General features: G+C 44.6%; 1 protein-coding gene across 1 annotated transcript in view; it reads left to right on the forward strand.

Moving 5' to 3' along the window:
- The window catches only part of LOC130389150 (metabotropic glutamate receptor 8-like), a 100180-nt gene that overhangs the window by 50250 nt on the left and 25795 nt on the right, over positions 1–24135 (forward strand). The window contains exons 5-7 of the mRNA XM_056598821.1: positions 15472–15607; positions 16009–16163; positions 20285–20422. Of these exons, the coding sequence (XP_056454796.1) occupies positions 15472–15607; positions 16009–16163; positions 20285–20422 (429 nt within the window). The remainder of the gene's footprint in view (positions 1–15471; positions 15608–16008; positions 16164–20284; positions 20423–24135) is intronic.

Here is a 24135-nt window from a genome sequence, read left to right on the forward strand (position 1 = left end):
ATTTTAGCAGAAGGCTATAGCAAACATAAAAGTCTTCAGTCTTGTTTTAAAGGTGCTCAGAGTTATCACAGCAAACAGTGACACCTGAACATCAGCATACCTAATGACCACACTGATCTCTATTAGCATTGGGAGAGAGGGAGCAGTGGAGGATGAGGAAGATAGACTATGTAACCTGCCTCACTATCTGACTGATTGCTACCAGGGTGATTGATTGCTTGAGGTTCTCGGCTGATATGTCATCTTCAAAATTAGCTTCCTCTCTTCCCTTTTCTTCAGTCTGATATCCACTAGACTCACAGCTTGTGTCCCGGTCTCATTCCAAGAACCCCTGCTGTCTCAGAGAGACCCTGGACATGAAAATGAGTCATCCAGAATTACAGAATACTCTGTTACTGACCTTGGGAAATCGTGTCCAAGTCTTCAGTCAGTTTTAAAGTAATCCCGGCTCCACACAGAGCCAAGCAGACGTTAGTGTCGTCATCATTGGAAGAGGATCCACTGACCACGGACCTCTCATCTTTACTTCCTGGTCTCCCAGATGGCCGCGCTTGGCTCTTCCAGAAATAAAAAAAAGATTAAAAGAAAACACCACCCCTAAACTGTGAGACCAACCACTCAAGCTGTGAAATATCCCCCTCCAACCTGCTACACTGAACAAAAGTCTGCTCCATCGACTCTCCCTCTGTGAGGAAAATATATCCCTTCTTTCTATTTGGATTTAGTTGGCAACCGTGTCTGTTCGCAGCTTTAGCCCTCTGTACAATTCTCAATTGGAGGACATCTGTTTATTTAAATAGGGATTGCTTGTACAGGGACCACAAGCAACCATTATGGGGAGAACCTGGGCCAAAAACCTCAGACCAGACATAGGCGCTCGTCTCTGCCAGATAGTGCCGATGGACCACCTTAACAGGGGTAAGGTAGGGGGCTTTCCTTCACGAGAGGGCATTGTCCATGGTGCTGTCTTCCTCCCTCCCTTCTGTTGGAGGGTCTTGCTAGCTCGGTCCTCCGCTAAATTGACTTGCTATTCCATGTCCCAGTCCCTCAATCTGATAATCAATGTTTTTTTTGGATCGCCTGAAGAAAGATATGAACCATTAACAGCCTTGTGAAATATGAGGCTTGTAAGACGTCATTCTGGAAGTGTTTTACTGTAGTCATGAAGGGCTCAGCGGTCAAGGTCAAGAGTGATAACGAACAGGGTTCTATTTATTTGAATCATTTATACACACAGTAAAGACTGATAGCACTGCAGGGTGTGGAGGATCTCGGTAGCAACATGCAGCTCCTGTCATCCCTCTCCATCCATCACTCCATCAGCAACCCCCAACAGTCACCAGGACTTAAGGAGGGTTCAGCCACACACATTAGAAAGCATCAGCAACCCCCAACAGTCATCAGGACTTAATGAGGGTTCAGCCACACACATTAGAAAGCATGGAGCAGGGAGCCGGTATGCCTTTATCACATGGTCATCTCTCTCTCCCTCTCTCTCCCTCTCTCGTTTTCCCCATGGCTCTCTCTATCCCTCTTTCTTTCTCTCTCTCTATCTATCTCTCTATCTCTCTCTCTTTCTCTCTCTCTCTTTACACCCATTGAATAGAAATTAGTACTTCATTTAAACAGCTAATTGTCTTCCTTGGAAGCAACCTGCGGCGAAAATTAAATTTTTTAACTTGCTGGCTGATTACCACTTTATAATGCTTCTATTCAGCCTGTTAAAAGCAATGAGTTGTTTTACCCTGTTTGAAGTATATTCCCTTACCCCTCTGAAAGCAAACAATTAAGTGATTCGGATACAATGGACTACATCGTAATTAATAGCCCTACTGTTGGGGGTCTGATCAACTTTAAACGAAGCAGTAGAAAGTTCCACCAGTTGACAATCAAAACCTGAATGCTCCTATCACATCACTCCTACACCTTCTCTCTATATGCTGCACCCTATCTTTCTTTCTGACCAAAACAATAGACCAACATCACCAAATATATAAAGAACATTCACAATTGGTTGCTGGGTTGCTGTTGCGCCTTTCACTCTGCGTTCAAATGCGTTGTTACCGTTCTTTAAAACCTTTGTAGCGGTTTGACTGAGTAGAGTGAAGTCTGATCACAGATCTGGGGTAACAAAAAAAATCTTAGGGTTTTGGCAGCAGTCAATGCTTTGTCCTCCATTGGCTAAAAAGCCAATAATCTTCATCAAGACCCAACTGCCTCAAATGATCACAAGTCATTTCACATTATCACACACCTGCACACCGACATAACTAGTTTCAGATTCCTGTTTGCCTGTGTTTTTAACAGTTTCATTGTGAGTTTGAATAGAGGGAAAGCTTTATTCTCACATAGATTGTCCGACTGACTGATTGATTTGTTTGTTTGCTTTATATTTTATATTTGATTTATCTTTTTTAATCAAATGTGGTGTGACATTCATTTCACCTCTCTTACTCATGTGATGGTCACATGCACACTGAAGCGTGCCTGCCTGTTTGCAGTAGTTTATTAAATGTCTCTGTGTGCGTGCGTGCGTGCGTGCGTGCGTGCGTGCGTGCGTGCGTGCGTGCGTGCGTGCGTGCGTGCGTGCGTGCGTGTGTCTGCGTGCGTGTGTGTGTGTGTGTTTGTGTGTGTGTGTTTATGCATCTGCTTAAGTCTGAACCTGCTTGTCATTCGGCCTGTCAGTCTGTCAGTCCAATTGCCAGTCTGTCCGTCCATCATTCCGTACACGCTTCCTGTCCTTCCTCTGCCAGCCTTCTGTGTGCCGGTATACAGAGGGAAAATGAATATTTCATCACGTGGGATGAGTCCCAGGCTCCCTCGCGTTCCTCAGCAGATGCACCACTGCCCTAGTGTGGAGTTTGCCGAACAGAAGGAGCGCTTTGTAGCACCGGATAACCATCTAGGTGTGAGCGTCTGCAGATCGCCTGCTCCCGACGGCGTGACCAGCCATATCGGCTCATCTGTTAGGATTACTCCGTAATACATAAACATTACGACCGGAGATAAAAACATCACCTTAAGGTCTTAAGGTTATCTTTTGGTCCATTTTATTGTTACAGGAGAAACATAGTATTTTGGTTGTTGCATGATATGAGGCCACAGCATTTATCTTCACCGCGGACTGACAGCTATATTTTCATTCCTGTAGATGGATAGATAACCAGAGATAATATGACGTAAGGATAGAAATACACACAGAATAATTTGCAGTACATTCGTCAGGCAAAGGACGAGGATGTAACCTGTGATTCACTTAGTCATTTTACTGCAGATGCTTTGTCAAGGAGTTCAGGGTAATTAGAGCGCCCAGTGTTCCCAGATAATGTATTCATAGAGCCTGAGTTGCCTCTCCCTCTCCTCTTCTTGCATTAGCATATCATTTTGTCATGAGACAGAAGGAAGGAGACACTTCCTCTCATTCAGCGGCAACTACCTGCATTCTACCTGGGTTGGACCTGGGTCCTACTTGGGTTGGACATGGGTTCTCCCTGAGATTGACCTTGGTTTGACATGGGTTCTACCTGGGTTTGACCTGGGTTTGACATACGTTCTACCTGGGTTTGACATGGGTTCTACCCAGAGGCATGCAGAGATTCTCTTGTTCATATTACTGTGCTTATGTTTGTGTGTTTGCGGGCTTCTTTGTGCGTTTGTTTCTAGACAGCAGACAGGACAACATTTTGAACTACTGACTGTCACTCTGTCACACACAATGGTTACAAACACATCAACAACATGAATAACTGTAAAGAAGGACTTTGAGACAAATGTGAGTGGCGATAAAGCTTTATGGTGATGGACAGTGGTGTGCCGGCATCGGGCAAACCGGGACCAAACCAAGTGGGCTGCTGCATCTGTAGGCCGGCGGACCCTCAAAAGATCAATAATGTTTTTACCGGCCCTGTCTGTCTCTCGACCGGCCCTCTCTGTGAGCCTGCCAATTGGGGTGCGTATGAGAGCGGCCTGCGATCGAGTTCCGGGGCTGGGCTCGACTGCCAACCGATGCACATCCGATCACCGATAACATCTCGACAATGGTCTGGGATTTTCTGTCCGATGATGCCAGGGGAAGGATTTTTAAGGAGGGCCGACCGCCATTGACAACTGACCCTGGGGGTTGGATGAGGAAGGGTTTTACCGCAAGCTCAGCAGTCGCCGCCGCTCATTGAAAGGGAAATGCGGGTCAGCTGTCAGCTGGTGTGCGCGGATCCGGCGACGAGCCGTGCTCCCGTTGACCCCGACGTGAGCTGCGTTTGCCCTCATAGAGATACCTCACCTTCGTTAGCCTCGTCTAGCTGCAGTCAATGGATCCCTCAGGAGGGACAACAGCAGAGGCTGATATTAGAGACAATGTGGGAGGAAGGGAAACCACTGCTCAACTCATCGTGTTGTAATTAAATACAAGTAGCTGCTGGCCTTCTGTGAGAGAATGGGCTGACAGCTCATTACTCAAGAGTATCTACTTGTCCCGGTGTATTGGGGGGGGGGAGGCCAACAAATGAGTTGAGGTCATGGAATTGGTTATGGAATCACCATCATGAACGTGCTGATGCTTAATAGAGTGAAATCCTGAGACCAAATATTTCTGGAATGATATTGACCAATGAATCCAATCCAAAGTATGATGTTCTCGGGATGTTTTCCCTGGGCTTTTACACTCCTTTTCCTTCTGGGAAAAATAGAGTAAAAGTGTGCCTTGGTAAGAGACCAAACCCTCATCCCTGTAGCTCTGCCCTCGTTACCCTTTTAATTGCCATTAAACTGGTACGAAATAAAGAAAAATGCATCTCATATTCAGGGCCGAACAGCACAGTTGGTTGTCTGCATCCACTGCTTGATGGTTCAGTATCCTCCCACTAGATCAAATATTAATTGACTGTGCGTGTGTGTGTGTGTGTGTGTGTGTGTGTGTGTGTGTGTGTGTGTGTGTGTGTGTGTGTGTGCGTGTGTGTGTGTGTGTGTGTGAGTGTGAGTGAGGGTCCAGATTACACATTCACTGCAGGGTCCAGATTCTCTTCAAGAGGAACTTATTAAGGATAACAGTTATTAGTTATTCCCAATAATTCATTTGCAGTGCATGCCTTTGAATAACAGGCTGCTGTGTATCCCCTAGTGTCTGAATATCTGACCACAAAATACTACAACTACTACGACCGGTGCTGGCAGGGCCGCAGAAACAAAAGGGATAGAACCCAAATGCAGAACGACAACTCAGGAATGAAACAAAAAGGCTTCAATAAAGAAAACTCAAAATCTCAGTTCTTCGAACCGGCGTAGAAAAGGCTAACAACCAGAAACTAGGCAGGCAAAGGTTCTGACAACAATAATGATCCGACAAGGGAACAAAGAGAGTGGGGTAAATATGGGGAGAGACTAATGAGGGCAGGTCGAAGATTTCCAAAAAGCTCAGGTGAGGGGAATGAAGTAATTGCAGATGAGAGTGGCATGGTCTGTGAAGCGAGGGGGAGGGTCTGAGGGTATCTGGTGGACAGATGGAGAATGGAAACTAAACAGAGAGTCAGATCATGACACATTTTCTCACACACACACACACACACACACACACACACACACACACACACACACACACACACACACACACACACACACACACACACACACACACACACACACACACACACACACGCATAAACTGTGAACTGATAATGAGCCTGGTAATGTTGTTGTGTGGTTGATGCTGTGTGTGTGTGCGTGCGTGTGTGTGGGTCCCTTCGTGCGTGTGTGTGCTTCACCAACAGCGACCCGACTATCCAAGAGCTTGCAAGGGCCTCTCTTTTACTCGACATGAGGAGACATGAGGTCTGGCAAGAGAGTGGTCAGACGGGCCTGACCTGATCACCTTATGTGGTGGGGCAGGGGTGTAGCTTGAATGGACTGGGGCAGACTGGGACATTGAACCCTCTCAGAGGACTAAATAACAGATCCCTTTGTTTGTGTGAAAGCAACAAGTGTAGAAACAACAGCAGCATCAATTGCATTGAACTGGTCTTAGCCTACAGGGGAAACCCCTCTGCTAATCACTATGTGTCCAAGTCAACTCTTAAAAACACAGCATGGACAAGGCCATAGTTACTTTCACCATAAAAGCGAGATTACAGTTCCTTCCACCAAGCCTTTCTATCTGGTTTCCTGGCAATCACACCACTCACTGTATTTATCAGGATCGCGAGCAGTTAACTGAATCCATGTAACACGTTCTGAAAGGCTGCTACATTTTCAAAGGCCTCTACATCGCCCGGCATGGCAGAATAGTTGACATAATAACCAAGGACATCGCATCCATTCCTGTCGCGAACTGTCCATGTTCTGCCCCTGTCAAAATGAAAATGATGTATTTCAACATTGCTACCAAACCATGTTGTAGATGAGGAGCTAAGAGAAGTCGGTTTTAGGTAGGCCTTATGTAGGTCTCAATATAAAGGTATAACCTTTGATTAAACCCTAGAGGAAGACATCCTTGCGAAACCTGTGAAATATGAACATTCATTCCAAGCCGAAACATAGCTATAGTTGACAGCTAAAGGTCTTCATTTTTGTGTGTTTGTGTCTTATGTGTGTGTGTGTGTGTGTGTGTGTGTGTGTGTGTGTGTGTGTGTGTGTGTGTGTGTGTGTGTGTGTGTGTGTGTGTGTGTGTGTGTGTGTGTGTGTGTGTGTGTGTGTGTGTGTGTGCGTTTGTGTGTGGGTGTGCATTTTTGCAGTGTTCTTTATTAATCCCAGTCTCCCAGCTTGAAATCACCAAAGGAAACAAAGTAAGGAGCGTACAGCTGCCGCTGGTGTGACTCATCCCAGTGAAGGTCCTGACCTGTCTGTATGTTTGGATGGTGCGTCTGTGTGGATATGATGAGTCATTGGGGTTCCTGTGATAACAGTTGTGGTAACAGCCGGCTGGGTGGGTGGTGTTATAGAACAGGTTGGAGGGAAGTTTCTCCAAGAGAGAGAGGGACACAGTGAGACACAGAGAGAGAGAGAGAGAGAGAGAGAGAGAGAGAGAGAGAGAGAGAGAGAGAGAGAGAGAGAGAGAGAGAGAGAGAGAGAGAGAGAGAGAGAGAGAGAGAGAGAGAGAGAGAGAGAGAGAGAGAGAGAGAGAGAGAGAGAGAGAGAGAGAGGAGATTATGTGGTATTTTGTATTTGTATTTGTGCATGTAATTCTCCATGCTGAGCCTGGTAGTGGTGTGTAGCTGATGGTGACGGAGGAAGCTTTCCTCCGTCTCTCAGCTTTGAGTTGCATGGAACATAAAGGAACATACCTGTTTGCATCTCAATACCAGCACATGCATGTTTTATGCTTGGTATGTTAGTCCTCATACTATGCTGTACTGTGTGTGTGTGTGTGTGTGTGTGTGTGTGTGTGTGTGTGTGTGTGTGTGTGTGTGTGTGTGTGTGTGTGTGTGTGTGCGTGTGTGTTCGTGTGTGTGTGTGTATCTGCGTGTGTGTGTGTCAGTGTTTTTGTCACAATTGTAGTATATGTGTAATGCATGCTTAAATGCAGGTAATTGTATTGCGCATCCGAGTTTAGACAATGTGTAATACCCACTTTGTCTGTGTGTGTGTTTATGTACACCTAAAATCCCAGCAAAAATGTGTTGATCAGAGATAGTTTGGTCACGCTCACAGCTGAACATCTGCCAGAGCTCGTCCATGCATTCACCTGCTCCACATTAGCAGCCTAATGTGTGGTGTACTCACAATTGAAAGAATCTGTCTTTCTCTATCCAGCAATCACTCTATCCATCTATGTATCTCTCTACTGTTTAATTTGTGGAATACTAACAGTCCAGAATGTCCGTCCGTCTGTCTGTCTGTCTGGACTGTGTCAATACTGACGTTGAACCTTGAAAAATCATTGCTTCTGGTTCAAGAGCCAGAAGCAAGTCATGTCCAATATTATTTGTATATGCCTTATCCCTTAATTACAGTTATGATGGGTACACACTACAGGATAATTAGCCAGATTTTGCGCCCCCTTCCGACCCTAAGAGGCCCAATTTTTGGATGGTCAACCCCAAAAAATTGCTGGATTATCCTGTGGTGCATGGTAAGAGTGATTTTACGATCTGGGCCTCACCTATTCGATCCGATATCCTGTAGTTGGGGGGAACCCTCGATGACAGCCGAGGATGATCAGGATCAATTGATTCTGACGACGATAGCCGACAGATGATAGCTAATTGGGAGCCACGATAATTTACCTTCATACCAACAATTCAACAAATAATCATATTCGATGCCATGGCGGCAAAAGCACAAGTGGCCTTCCGGATTGGGGGAACTGCTTGTATGTTTAAGATCTTTCCCAAAAAACTATTGCAAAAGCCAGTATACCTAGCTCCTCCCGACCGCCAGGTTTGTTCACACTAAAGTCACGATTTTGATAGCGAGATTGTAGAGTTCTGAGGATTTGAAAATCGTGAGTTGGTTGTTCGGTTAATGTGTGGTAGGCTGTGTTGCAATAATAGTTTATTTCCACATACTAAACGACTAGAGTCAAAGGTATCTTAATCTGTCATAAATTGTGGGGTCCCTCGCGTTTTCTAAATTATAAATATTTTCTACTGTGTACTGTGTACCCAGGAATACAGTGTCAAAGGGCTTTACAGGCAATATATTTATGACACCCCCTAATGTAGTGTCATAAATGCCCTAATGCCCTCAAAGGGCAGAAAAAAGTTATTGGGAGCCAGTTGAGGGAGGAGAAAATAAGAGTAATGTGCTAAAATTTGGTGGAGTCTAGTAGCACCATTCTGCACAAGCTGGAGCCTTTGTCGTAGTGCAGTTCAGTAAACAATGAACAGTGTTTACAGCAATCTAGTCTAGACGATATAAATGCTTGGATGAGCATCTCTGCATCTGCTGCGGATAACCATGGTCTGATTAAGCAATGTATATAGGATGAAAGAATTGATTTCTGGTTATTATTTTTACATGTTGATCAAAATAAAGCATAGGATCGAACAGGACACCAAGATGTTTGACACAGGAATTGTGGGATCTAAAAAAAAATCAAACCACAGTGTGACATCTTCAAATTGGGTTTATTGTTGCTTTGGCCAATGGTTATCAGCTCCACTTTCCCTGTCTTAAGCTGCAAGTAGTCTTGGGTAATCCATCTTTAATTGCAGTCAAGCAATATTCAACCTTCTGGATCTGGGAGTTGTTTGATCCAATATGAATAGCGAATGATATTGCCAAGAGGAAGCATGTAGATTGCAAAGAGCAGTGGACCAAGGACCGGGAAAGACCAAAGCTTAGGGGGCAGTGTTTTGATATTGACTCTTCACAAAGACCAAATTGGGTTATTTTTCTGTTTAATAATTCTTCTGACCAAAATATGGATTACCAGAGCTGACCTTCAGATTGATTAAATTCCAAATAGCAGGCTTCACTGAACCAAGGCGAGAAACTGCCATTTAGATTGATAAATTCTTTATTGTTTGATTCCTTCCTTTTTTAATGTATCGACATCTTAAAACCAAAGTCAGGGTCCGGATTAGGGTTGACATTGGTAGAAATAGACATACATTAAGAAGTCTTCTTGATAGTCGTGTGGTTAGGGTGTTTCCCAGCCCAAAGTTTCCGGCCTTGGACCCCAATGGCCTCTGTCTACCTTTATTATACATTTTATTCACATCAATCATTATTTGTTTTTATCCTATTCCAAGCAGGGTATAAATCAACTAAATAATTATAGTGGGGAACCTCAGAAGTAATGTAAACCAAACATAAACGTATGTTGACTGCAGCGGGATCAGCCTTGTTCAATCTCACAGAGATAAGGCAGAGATGATGTATAGTGTAGCTCTAGGGCTATTACTACTGTCGGCTCCCTGGGTCAAACATCCCGTAATAACACATAATCTAACGTCAGAGTGCTGGATTCAGGCTTTCGCTGGCTGCTCCCCAGGGGCGCAACTTGTTTCAGACGCTTGGAGAGTGAAATTGATTTCACTTTGAACTATGACTAGCTGTCGTCTGAATCGCACGGTTCCATCAGCGCTATCAGATTGGACATATGGACGGTGCGTGTCCAGAGCACCTGAAAGGGTTTCACCGGGCTGCCCTTTAGATAAAAGATGTGTTGGTTACGCTGAGGATCAGATGGCTGTTTGCTGAGAACTTAATATTCTTGCAAGGCAGCTTGTTTTCTCCCCGATTCGGGCTCGTCAAATAATTTGCAATCGAATAATTGTAATTGTTTGAATCTGATATTTCAGCGGCTCAGTCTTCAGCACTCTCGAATACTAGAGACTTTTTGGGTCCCGACCCCAATGGAGTGTGAACACATGGACTTCCTCTCAAAAAAAATACACTAGGGTCCAGAGCACCTCCAATCCATACAAGGGTATGTGGCATGCAGAGCATTGGTGACAAAACAACTCAAAACCGCTTCCATTACTGCGGCTCCAATCGCACCAATGAATAAATCCGGAAAATTGTCAATCTGTGATGTGGTCACTCAGGACTCATCAGCAGCCAACCCTCGATGGCTTCCTCCCCCTCCTCCACACGTCATGCTATCTGAGTGCCTTTGTGACATTTCCAGCTCTCTCCTTATGCATGGAAGTGAATGGTTTGCGCGCTCCAAAGAGTGCCAGATAAGTGCCATGGAACAAGCTATTAGAGAGGTCCCGTTCCCCGTGTGCACGGCATCTATCAGGGCGTAGGGACGGCCAAGGCCCCCTCATCGGCATGCAGATGGAGGATAATGCAACCGTGGGTACGAGATGGTAAACGCTGCCATGTTATCTGAAGACCGGCATGTTTCAAAAGGAGTATTTCCCCTGAACAATTTGACGATGTCCTGCACCTCTAGGGAACATTAGAGAAGATTGTCGCACTCACATATTCACTGCCTTGCTTACTCTAATGCCCTGGAAATATGAGGCCAATGCCAGCAGTTTTAGAAATCAAACACTTTGGTGTCGCTGGAGCCCATTTTGCTGCCATTTTCTCTTTGCAATATTAAACAGCAAACCAAAAAGGAGAGAGCTCCTACTCTACATGACTGTGTTCGTCTGAGAAGAGTGGTTGTCCAGTGTCTGGGTTGTGAGCCCTACAGAAGGTTTGTTTGTTGTGTAGAGCAATGTTTCACCCAATAATAACATAAGGACAATCCCCCTATTCACACCGGCATCATCTCATTATTTTTACTGCCAGTAATGTACCATGTGCCATGTATTAAACAACTTCAAAGGGTAAACCAGCCATTTCAAAGAGACATACGTTTGATTCATTAAAATGTTATTTTGCGCAAAGTCGCGTCACCATGGTGTTGAGGGCCTGAATCGTGGGTAGCAGTAGATGTAAGCAGCAGGAGAGCTGTGGTGTCCGGGTGCCTCTTTGGTTGAAGAGGCTGTTGAGAACCCCGGCCCCATGCTATCACACGCAACACAATACTGTCTGATAAACAGTACGCTGACTAAGCCTCGGACCCCAACACTCAACCCAAACAGACTACAGTGCTGGATGAGTCGAGTGTCCCTGGGTAACCCGAGCTACAGACTGCGGGCTGGCTAGATGGAACCTAACACAGTGTTGTGACACTGGCTGGGTCAGGCAATGTAGTTTAGTTTATAAAGTACCCCCTCAAGCACAAGGCCATGACACAAAGGGCTTGACATAGAAGAATAACGCTTTGAAATAATTAAAGGGCTATCATTAAAAGACAATTGTTTCAAAGATAAACTTAAAATAATATCTAAGATCTTAAGAGAGCGAATTATAGATCAAGAAATTGTGAAGTGTAGAGGAAGACTGCAGTTGTTCCGGAAGTTTGTTCGCTAAAGTGGCAGTAGATTAAAACGTAATACTGCTCCCCTCTGCTTGTTTTAAACCCTGGGAACAGTAAGAAGGCTGGTCCTCCCATAAATTCTGCCGTTCTTGCTATGTTCTTGACAGAATAGTAGGCAGATTTTCTAATGGTGTGGTTATAAAGGCCATATAATGCCTACGATAGTTCTAATTTGTGCTATAGATCGGTTTCCACCTGTTCTTCAGGTGTTGTGTCGGTGGGTCGTGCACTGTGTTTTTTTATAATCAGACCTGATGCTGTCTTCCGGGTGTCCAGAGTTGAGGTTGAAGGAGCAAATGTGGTCCCTTTGTTCCTTAGTGGGTGTAAACTTGAGCTTTTGGCTTTGAACCAAGATTAGCCCAGGGGTAACGAAGTAACAGAGTTATTCAGTGATAGCTCTCTTGTGGAAAACACTGGAAGTTCACAATCCTGCTGTATATCAAATAACTTTAACTTTGTTTTGAGTGCAGCAAATGGTCTCTAACAGTTTTGTTGAATCTCATAAGCACAGATGCATATTTGTTTTCGCTCTGTGCGCAAAACATTGAACAAAAGAAAACACTGTAGCATCGAATTAATTGTCCCAGCCAGTAGCCGGTAAACAGTAAAAGAAAAAACAGAACACAGTTGAGGAATAGAAAGCGAGTCGGAGCATAGTGACAGGGGCTCCATCCCAACAGAGATGGCCCTTAAATGACCTAGTAACCCTCCACTGCTTTAATCTTATGATTCAGCCCTAATCAAAGCTGGGCTGGATCAAACTCTCTGATCAAACTCAGTTTCACAAAGAAAACCGCTGATGGTGCCAGTTTTCTGCCCTTCCCCCCCCCCCCTCCCGCTGTTTCTCCTCCCACTAAATATTCAACAACTTTTCATTGATTATGCAATAACATACCAATCAGTCCATTCTTCCAGCTCTGCCTTCCTGCGCGAGCGGACGCTGCATTTGCTAATTGGCTAAGCACTCTAGACAAGTAAACCAACCCTAGCTCTCTCCGCTGGCACCCTGCTTCTCTCCTGACCCGGGCCTATGGGCAGACACAGCTACCAAACCGCAAGCAATTAAAGAGGAAAAAGCCAGTGTGCGGTTTTGATTTGACTGGTAGTACTTTAAAACTACTTTATGTCCACGGCTTTGGTAGGATCCTCCCGCCTCCCGGGAGGATCCCTCCAGCACAACAACAGCACTCTCAGGTCTTCCTCCAGAAGATAACATTGCAGCCGTGAGTCCCCATGATGCGATTATGAGTGTTTTCAGGGAGAGAGGAAAGTGTTTGCTTGAGTATACAAGAGAACCCTTGTTCAGCCCTTTGTGTTGTGCCCCAAGCCGCTTCATACCGAATGGTGAAAAAACGTGAGAATCAAGACTCAATGATCGATACGATCTTGTTAAACCTGCATTATAAACAAAAAGAAGAATTCTTTATATTTTCTCGGTTTTAATTAATTTCTCCTTTTTTTTTAAGTCGTTGTTGACATATGCTTCGGTATGCCGCTCAAACTTCAAGATACTGCAAGTCAAGATTTGGTTGAATAAAGATGATGATAATTCAAGGCTGCCTCTCCTATTGCTGTATTCGTTGCTACTGATCGCGATACTTCAACTCAAGCAGGAATCTGGTGATCCCTTGCACGATCCTTGGGCTCTCCCCTCGTGAAAGGTGTCTGCTTCTCCTTGAGTAAGTTGTTTTGGGGTGTTTGGGAGGGTCAACAGTATTCACTGTAGATTTTGCGTGTTTGAGTGTTTTGAGTGGATGTAAGACAAGTGTATTTTAATCCGCAGAGGCTGCAGAAAGGCTGTCCATTTAGAAGAACATGACACACAATTACCAGGCTCTAGATTAATAATTAATGTGAGACTTTCTAGATCCCCAAGCACACTTGTTTCTTACTCTTCCCTCGCTCTCTGCCCCACTCTTATGTATAATTCTCAATTCTGTGTTTGTCTCTCTCTCTTCGACTCTATTTTCTCTCTCTGTTTCTTCTCTATTCGTCTCTCTTGCTGTCAGTCTTTCAGTCTCTCTGTCCGCGGGTCTATGTCCCTCTCCATATTTGTCTCTTGGTACCTCTCTCCCTACCTCTCTCAGTGTGTCTCTCTCTGTCAGTGGATGTGAGTGTTGTGTGCGAGTGTGTGAGCGGAGCTCTCACAGGGCTAGTGTTGTCAGGTGTGCGTGGTCAGGTATGTGTAGAGGATGAACGATATGATTGTCTCTTCTGTTGATAGTGATTCAACACTGCTGTGTGAAATTATTACAGATACACACAGTATTTTCTTTGCTAATTTTCAGCAAGAATTGACTCAGTGGATTTGGTCTGTTGGTCAATTATTGTAATGAAGTGGACTACTGCTGTCGGGCAGCCATCCTCCCCTGGACTAGATGGAGTCCCCTCAAAGCCCTAGGGGTTTTTCTTGGAACTGCTTGGAAATTATATAAACACTGTTTGTAATTTACATTTTAAATGTACTTGGAACACCTTTGAGCTTCATGCACTTCTACCAAACAGCAGAAGACCTATTTAAAAAAAACAATATTTTATGTGCACAGACTTTATCATCTTATCCAGATGTATTTCAAGCAGAGAACAGTGTATGGACACTTATATACATTGCAGTCAAACATATTGTGCCTGAATACACTATCAAAGAAAATCACTATTTAAAATATTTAATATAGGGCTTTTATCAATTGACCATGAAAACACTTTTGGCTTTGAATTAAAAAGACTAAGTGAGAGACGTATTTATCCTCCTCCTCTGTCATCCTGACATGACAGAGGGGGCCTCTGTCATGTTTGAGAGGGGGGTGGACTTGGCCTCCGTTTACGGCCCGGAGAGAGATCCTTCAGGGATGACAATCGTCTGCAGCGCTCTACACCCTAGCAATCGATCCACTGCTAATCAAGCTCACACCGGGTCTGCCAGGACTATTTCTGAGGCTGGTATCCGCTAGCCTGACAGCATATGCTGATGACATCGCAGTATTCATCAGAGAAACTAAAAAATGTCCCATCCTTTATCCCGAATATCAACTTCTTTGCAGAAGTGGGACCAGCTTAAAGTTAAACTGGGCTGAAGTCGAGGGGTAATGTAGGATGCCATTAGACATACCCCCAAAACTTCCCTAAACTGCGAGTTGGCATTACCTGTCTCTTTGCCACTTTGAATACATTTGTCTGTGTCTGGTATGAAGAGGCGATGGGTCGGGGTGGCCTCCTCTGAGTGCTCTGTTGGGTCTGTGGGGGGGGTCCGACAGGTCTGTGAGCGAGAGTTAAATGGAGGGTAGCGGCGGGAAGGATGAGGGCTCTGGGAGACCTGTTGGCATGATGGAGGGTTCCGGAGGGTGTCTGGAGGTTCCTCAGTCCGTTGCTGTTGTTGTTTACACTGCTGTTTGTTTACAATTGACGTGATGGATGGAGCACATCTGGCTGTCTGGAATGGCAGCCAGCAAACCGTGTGTGTGTGTGTGTGTGTGTGTGTGTGTGTGTGTGTGTGTGTGTGTGTGTGTGTGTGTGTGTGTGTGTGTGTGTGTGTGTGTGTGTGTGTGTGTGTGCGTGTGTGTACGTGTGGCTGCCAGCAAAAGACTAGGCCAGTACATCACACTAAGCAGTAAATGTAATCAAGTCTCTCTCTCTCTCCCTCTGTGTGTCTCTCTCCCCAGGTGGGGTGTGTATAGCCCAGTCTGTGAAGGTCCCCAGGGAGCCGCGACCAGGAGAGTTTGATAAGACCATCCAGCGGCTGATGGAGACCCCCAACGCCCGCGCTGTCATCATGTTCGCCAATGAGGACGACATCCGGTAGAAACAAGACACGAACGCACGCACGCACGCACGCACACACGCACACACACACACGTACACACAAGTACACACACGTACACACACGTACACACGCACACACACGCACACACATACACACATGCACGTAGACAGTGCCCTCATGCATTTTCCCCTAAAACATCGGTGTTCAGATAAAAGCTGAACACTGGTCTTCATCTCTATCACTCCCTATGGTTGATTCTCTCTGGGCCTCATCTCTATCACTCCCTATGGTTGATTCTCTCTGGGCCTCATCTCTATCACTCCCTATGGTTGATTCTCTCTGGGCCTCATCTCTATCACTCCCTATGGTTGATTCTCTCTGGGCCTCATCTCTATCACTCCCTGTGGCTGATTCTCTCTCCCTCTCTGTCTGGCAGACGCATCCTGGACGCGGCCAAAAGGAACAACCAGTCGGGTCACTTTCTGTGGGTAGGCTCGGACAGCTGGGGCTCCAAGATCTCACCGGTGGTCGGGCAGGAGAAGGCTGCTGAGGGGGCTATCACCATCCTGCCAAAGAGAGCCTCAGTGGATGGTGAGACAAGGAGGATCCCCCCTTATCCCACCCTCTCTCACCCCCCCTCCTGACATGCTCCAGGTTTACACCTTTCAAACTTTGAGGGGGCAGGATATCTCTGAAGGTTTTATAGGTTTTTAGCGGCCTTTTGTGCCCTGTGACGGGTCAGTGAAGACAGACAGGAAACTGTTAAGAGAAAGATTGTAGCCTGGAGAGAGGGCGGCACATGCGTGACCAATGACCAAGCCATTGCCCATTTGGTTAGCACACCAGCAAGTTTAGTGGACACGTTTTCTGCAAGTGCATGCATTGTAAGTGGGGAGAGTTAACCTTGGCAGCGTTAATGCCCCCCCCATTTATCGGTTTGATTATATAATCAGTGAGAAGTGAGGCCATGTTTCTTGTTCTAATCAGTAACCAGCGTAACACCCCGGTGCGTAAAGAGAACCAACCCATAGTGGAGTGTGACGAAGACATTGGTTTATTCATAAAATGCAGTAATAATCTCCTAAACTAAAAATGTCCAGAGGAGGAGACGTGGTGGTGACAGCGGTACTGTTCAGAGTGAAGTCCTTTATACCTCCCAACAGGAGCCCTGATTGGGAGAAGACATCTAGGAGGAGCTGGAAGAAATCAAAATTATAAGAAGTGCCATCAGCCATGAGATCAAAAACTGTTTTCAGTTTGTTTTTAAGTGGGCAGGTTGGATATCAGCCAGGAGATAATTCCTTTGATGGGTTGCAGCAGTAGAGAAGGCCCTGTCTCGGGGGGGATTTCAGGCAAGGGGTCTACTGGTGTGGTCAGGGGTGGTCCAAGATAGAGGCAGGAGAAGTGCCATGCAGGGCTTTAAAGGTGAGTGGTAGGATTAAGTAAACAGTTTAACAGTGCACAACCGCAGCGTAAACAGTAAAAAAACATTGTATAAAATTGTTTGACACAATAGAAAATATCAAACTTTTTTTCTAGTATTAACAATCAATTGTGAAATAAAAAAACTATTGTTTCAAATTAAGTTGTAGATAACCTTCTAAACATTACTAGCGTAATTCACAAAGTGTTTTGTCCGTATAACAAGTTAAAGAAAGCAACAGGGCAACCTTTGATGGTGTTGATGATCTGAATAATAACATAAGGGAACAATATAGATTTTCTTTGCTAAATGTCACGGTTAGCGGGTGGCAGGCAGGCAGGTAGGACCCAATAGCAGACGGTTCAATGAAAAGATAATTTATTAACTAGAAAGGCAAGGAACACGGGTGACGCGGGTAACACAGGGAACACCGGGAACACACAGGACACAACTCACCACAAACTAAAATGATCCGACAAGGAACAAAGGAAAGACAAGGGCTTAAATACCAAACACACAGGGCACGCAACGAGTATCAGCTGAAACACATTAGGGGAGGGAGCAGTAATCACACAGGGGGGAAACCTGACATGGGGAGAAACAAGACCGATACCCAAGTAAAACAGGTAACACACCAAAACAAGACAAGGAAACAGACAGACCATGACACCAAAGGACGAACCATGGTGGTACGTACTATGTTAGAACCACTCAAATGTAATTGTAGATGTTATGTGGGGGTTATCTGGGGACCTTCCCGACGTGGCTATGCACACCTCACCTGGGGAGAGAGACGTAGACACACAGACGTGGCTATGCACACCTCACCTGGGGAGAGAGACGTAGACACACAGACGTGGCTATGCACACCTCACCTGGGGAGAGAGACGTAGACACACAGACGTGGCTATGCACACCTCACCTGGGGAGAGAGACGTAGACACACAGACGTGGCTATGCACACCTCACCTGGGGAGAGAGACGTAGACACACAGACGTGGCTATGCACACCTCACCTGGTGAGAGAGACGTAGACACACAGAGGGAGAGAGAGAAAATTATACTCGTCCACATTGTTTTGCAATTGTTATATATTGAGTTATTTCTCCCTAAAACAACCTTAAATAACATTCAGGTGTAATTTTTGTGAATAACAATGCTTAAGTAAGTCACTAATGGACTGTCAAATGGACTGTCAAGTGTTGCGGTAGAGGGGAACTTGAGGCAGTAGAAAACATGCCATCTCCATGTCTGTCTTTTGTTAAACTCGGCACAAGTGGTCGCTGAATAGGTATTGGATCCTTATATTTTTCTACCTTGATTCAAACCGACCTCATTCGTGTTAGATGGTTGTTTTGATGTTGGGTTACACCTCGCTGCCTGGTATCATTATGTATCGTCTAGGCTGCAATTATGACTTCGCTTTTGCTTTGAAGAAAATAAAACTTACAGGATGAATGGGTGACTCTGAGCTGTCGGGAAAATAAATAGATAGAAAAAATTGAAAATAGAAAAAATATATCAGAAAAGAAAAACAACTTGAGTGAAAGACCCTTGAGAAACCCTGCCAGCGTTGTAATCTCACATTGGTTGGCTGATTATTTTTCTCAATGCAGGGATCGCAAATAATGCATGGCATTATCAACTTGGCAAACGTACATTAAAAAAAGCTACAGACAGCAGTCAGCTTTTTGAATAGTGCCATTGGTGTCACTCACCCGCTCGCTAAAAGTGAATGGAGCGGCTTGCACCACATGAACCGCGTGTCTTATTTTTGTCTCGATAGCCAAATGTGTGCCACCTGTTTGGAGTTAATCTGTGTTCCCTAGCTTGTGCCCCTGTCTGTTTGTTATTTTTGTTTCTGCCTGTGTGGTTTTCTGCATTTCTTCTGGATCCTTTCAAACCTCTGCTGTACCTGCTTTCAATATTTTATCTTTTATGCAAAGTTCACGGTTTGCAACTGCCATGGCGCTTTTTCTGTAAATGTTACAGAAATATTGCATAAATACATGTTTGAATTATTATTAGGGCTGTGAATCCGTTCAAATATATGAAACAATTCACAGCCATATATATATATATATATAAATATATATATATATATAAATATATATAGCACTGTTATATTCTAGATTTGAAAAAAAGCCTTGTTTTGCTTCCCATTGAACTAAGTTAACATTTAAGTGCGATGGTTACCATCGTTTGGCTTGCTTGGGTTATGCTGTTTAGAGAGAGCTGTTCATTGAAGCAGCAGAGTCACCAGTTGGCTTCACATAAAGCAGAAGGAATTAGCAGGGAGCAGCCTTATCCTATGAGCTTATCGATATTTCAATAGTTTCAACTAACATGGGGAAGTATTGGACTACTCTTATACACAAACCTAAAACCTAAAACCACAGACGGGGTGAGGGAAGCCTGCTCTCCAGTGAGAGGCATATATAGGTTATATGTTTATGGTTCAGTTTAGGCTACCTTTATTGAGAGTCGGGCGATAGAGGAATTACGTTAAATGCAGGATAAACATTAATTGCCTCAGTGACTGAACATAATGTAGCGCATTTTTCCACAATTCGTCTTGTGCAAAATAGGTTTTGAGTCACATGATCCGCTCATATATTTGCTAGTTGCCATCAGGCAACAAGGTTCTGCTCCTTCACACCGTGTAGCTTGTCTCTCATTGAAATTTTATGTTCCGTCTTAAAAGGATAGTACCTGCATAATGCATCAAAATAATGTGTGGCATTAAGTCTAATTTGTGTTAACACCATTATTATCGCATTTATCGCCCAGCTGAAATTATTATACATTGTGTATTTTGCTACTTAATTCCTGCAATGCCGTTAGGAAAACGAACAGAACAATAACATCAAAGGTCTAGAGCCGGCAGTGATTCCACAGCTAGTGGGTGGTTAGTCCTCAAAGGAACTGTTGTCACTCAACTGCACTTCTCCCAAACAAAGTGCTGGATTTCAAGCAAAAATTACTATGAGATATGTACAAAGACAAATTATGCTTTTTATACTGATCCCCTTCATAGTTAAAGAGTAGTTTTCTTTCATGATTCCCTATGGCGATAATGAACCTCTGAAATATTTATTATTAACACTAATCTGCAACGAACAAACACCTCGGTTTGCAGCTGGGATTACTATTTACTAGAACAATATGCTGCATCTTTTCCCTGCTTGTAGAAACAATAACAATCATCTGGCTTGACCACGAGATCCATGTGTTCCTTTCTGGTGCCTTGTTCTGTGGTTCTGATGTTCTTGTTGTTTCTCCTCACCAGCGTTCGATCGCTACTTCAGGAGCCGCTCTCTCTCCAACAACCGCCGGAACGTCTGGTTTGCAGAATTCTGGGAGGAGAATTTTGGATGCAAGCTTGGGATGCACGGCAAGAAGCCCGGAAGTCCTAAGAAATGTACAGGTACTGAACGCCAATACAAGTATTATACACAAGAACCAAACGTAACCACCAAACATTCATTTCAAGGTTTGCCTTTAAATGCTTGTGATGTTGGGCTGATTGGCCCTAGAGTGGAAATATTTTGCTTGGACGGAGCAATTCTACAATAAAGCAAGGTGTTTTGCTGGTTGTGATCAGACTGAACTTTTAGTTTAATGAGTTTATTTCTATGGTCCTTTATCACAGTGACTGACTCTAAGGGTATTACAAACCCACGTCACACTAGCCTGCTCACCCTTTGTCTGTGTTCTATAGCTCAGCCTGACCCTTGAACCATGAATGGATAGCACCACTACAACTACGATAAAGCGGTCAAACAAGTCTCTCTTTATGGGAGTTGTTTTGGCAAAATCGGTCAGAAAGTGTGAAGAATCTAGCCAAGCGTTCCCCGGCAATGAGATGTTTCCATGTAATTGGATGAAGTGTTGAGAGAGTTCACCTGACACTGCAGCCCTATTAGTATGTGGTTGGATGGCTGCCCCCTGGTTTACTGCATTCAGACTTGTGTGAAGATTTTCAAGTGTGGTTTCAACAAGAAGTAAGAAGTAAACAGCTGCAGCGATGCCAGCTCCACTGGCAGAGTTTCAAGTGAGCAAGCATCCGTTGCAATAAATATAAGAGGGAATAGACGGTTGCATGCTGTGCCAATAGTACACAGATTTATAAGAATTCAGACCGAACAGAAACATGGCTGAATGTGCTTCATACAGATAGATGCAAAATATGCTAACACATTGAATGTGCTAATCCTAACACCATGCCAACATGCTAATGGAGACGTAGAGACAACATGCCAATACAGACAACGTGCTTGTACAGCTATACAGACAAAATACTAGTACAGACGTAAAGTCAACATACTAATATGGAAAAACAAAAAATGCTAATAAAGACACACAAACAACATGATAATACATTCACAAACAACACGCTAATAAATACACAGACAACATGCTAATACATACACAGAAAACATTGCTAATTCGCACCCATAAACAGCATGCTAATACAGACACAGACAAATTGCTAATACAGACACAGCCAACATGCTATACTTACACAGACAACATTCTAATACAAACACACAGAAAACATGATGCTAATTCTGTCCCACAGACCCAACATGCTGTTGCAGACACACAATCCAATAATTGTTTACAAATAATGTAACTAATTGTTTGGAGCAACTGGATATGCACTGTTCTTTTTCAATTGGTTACTAGTCATTGTTTCGTTATATAAAAAAAAAGCTATGGGGGAATGTGCTGCTGTCCTCACTGTGTGGAGGTCAATAGACGGCACCAAAACCAGCAGAGCCTTTATTCAGGTTTGGTACCACTCTTTTCTGTGTTCAGATCGCTGAGCTAATGGGCTGCATCCAGGACCTGGTAGCTCCAACAGTGATGACGTCCAACTAGCACTGTGTAGAACCTGGGTCAGACAACGAGCTCATTGGAACACAAAATTAGTGAAAGTGAAAGCCATCACATTAAGGTTGCTTGACCTATCATTTGAAGGTCCAGATTAAATTACAATTCTTATCGAAACAAACACCTTCAAAAGATTTAAAGGTATTTGTTTCGATAAGAATTGTAATTTACTATGTTGTATATTTTGTCACTATGCATATATTGTTACAATGTGTGTGTGTGTGTGTGTGTGTGTGTGTGTGTGTGTGTGTGTGTGTGTGTGTGTGTGTGTGTGTGTGTGTGTGTGTGTGTGTGTGTGTGTGTGTGTGTGTGTGTGTGTGTGTGTGTGCGCGCACATTTGACCTTGCAACACACATTTTGTTTATTTGTTCATGGATGAGTGCAAGTCATTTGTCACAACTTCCCCCTTCATCTACAATGTTTGTACCAGTAGCACACCTACACCACATATCATTAACCCCACCCCTCTGCTCTGCTCTGCAGAGCATATCTAACACCCCGTCTACAGAACATACTGTAACTAACAGACAGGTGTCTGGGAAGCCACAGCCACTGCAATGAATCATTCCACCTCTGCTGTTGTTTTAACACCTCGCCTCTAACACTGATTTTTTTAAAAATATATATTGTGTGTCAGTCTACTTCAATTTGTTTCTGTTACTCATTGACTACCTCTCAAATTCACAGTCTTTCTCGCATGCACACTTTCACTGTCTCCCTCTCTGCACCTATCTTGCCCTCCGCTATCGCTCTCTCTCTCCATCTCTCTCTCTCACTCGATCTCATTCTCTCGCTCTCTGTGTTGTGAAGATATACAGGAAATAGATTGATTTATCTGTCAACAGCATGCCAGCAGCACCACCTGATCAGTGTTATGTATATTTTTAAAATGGAGGAGAGAGAGATAGACAAAGAGAGATAGGAATAGAGAGAGAGAAAGAGAGAAATATAGAGAGCAGCATCACATTGTGATGGAGGGATAAAAAATGCATCTTGGCGATGGTGATCGGCGGGGTGCAGAATGCCCTCCTGCTGTGATTGGTCAAACACGTGTGTCCTGGAACACGCTACAGAGCAGAGCTGGGCGGACTGCTTCATGCAACGCAAACACTCTTTTTACAGCCCTGTTATTTAAATCCGCCAGTAGTCCAAACACACTTTATTATTTTTTTTTATTAATCTTGGCAATTTTCAACAACAAGTTGAATTTTACGCAATGTGTACAAAAGAATGATTATGAGTAATTCAATTTCCACACGCAGAATTTATTCTATTATGCCACTAATATTGTACACACAAACTGATTAATCTCCGCAGCATTCTGCACACCCTGAAGGATTAAATAATGTCGAGTCTGTCTTCATTGTCCTATCGGGAACCTTGTTCGGCTTACAACGATAATACACGCTAGGCCGCCCTAGCTCCTGGCCCCCGAGCAGCGTGTCATAATTAATACGCACACAAATACCGTCGCCTCACAATAACACATGCACGGTGCGCAATGTTAGGCTACCACTTCCTGCTGCCGCGTGTGACCCGGAGCAGACGTTGTGATCTCTGGATCACATTAATGATTGTTTAACGTTTTTTTGGGCAGAGGAGCGGATGCCACACGCTGTCTAGTGGGGCACTGACAGAGCTGACACTTGGTCGGGGCCCTGCCTGCTAGGAGAGGGGAGTCTTCCTGGTGGGCAGGGTGTGGCCCTGGGGGGGGTTCAACTGGTGTAGCAGGAGGACGTGGGCCGTTGGCATGGAAACTGCTTTGACGCCGAGGACCCCCTGCTGCTCTTGAGGGAGAAGGGGGAGAGGGGGGGTTGGGGGGGGGGATAGGGGAGGGGGGGGGATTCAGGAGCAGCAGCTGCTCCACTGTTGTGCTGATCGTTAGAAGTTGAGATGTACCCCAATACCCGGATGGGGTTTTTACAGGGGTAATACCATGACGCAGCGGACTTACATGCACATGCATGCACGCACGCAAGCACGCATGCACGCACGCGCTCACACACACACACACACACACACACACACACACACACACACACACACACACACACACACACACACACACACACACACACACACACACACACACACACACACACACACACACACACACATTTCCACTTTCGGCATACACTACCTTCAAGGCACTGCACATGAACACACACACACACAGACACACACACACACACACATACAGCTGAATCAGCACATCTTCCACAGTTCAGCATCCATCTGCATGTG

The sequence above is a fragment of the Gadus chalcogrammus genome, chromosome 9 (genome assembly GCF_026213295.1).
Source record: "Gadus chalcogrammus isolate NIFS_2021 chromosome 9, NIFS_Gcha_1.0, whole genome shotgun sequence".
Classification (NCBI taxonomy): domain Eukaryota; kingdom Metazoa; phylum Chordata; class Actinopteri; order Gadiformes; family Gadidae; genus Gadus; species Gadus chalcogrammus.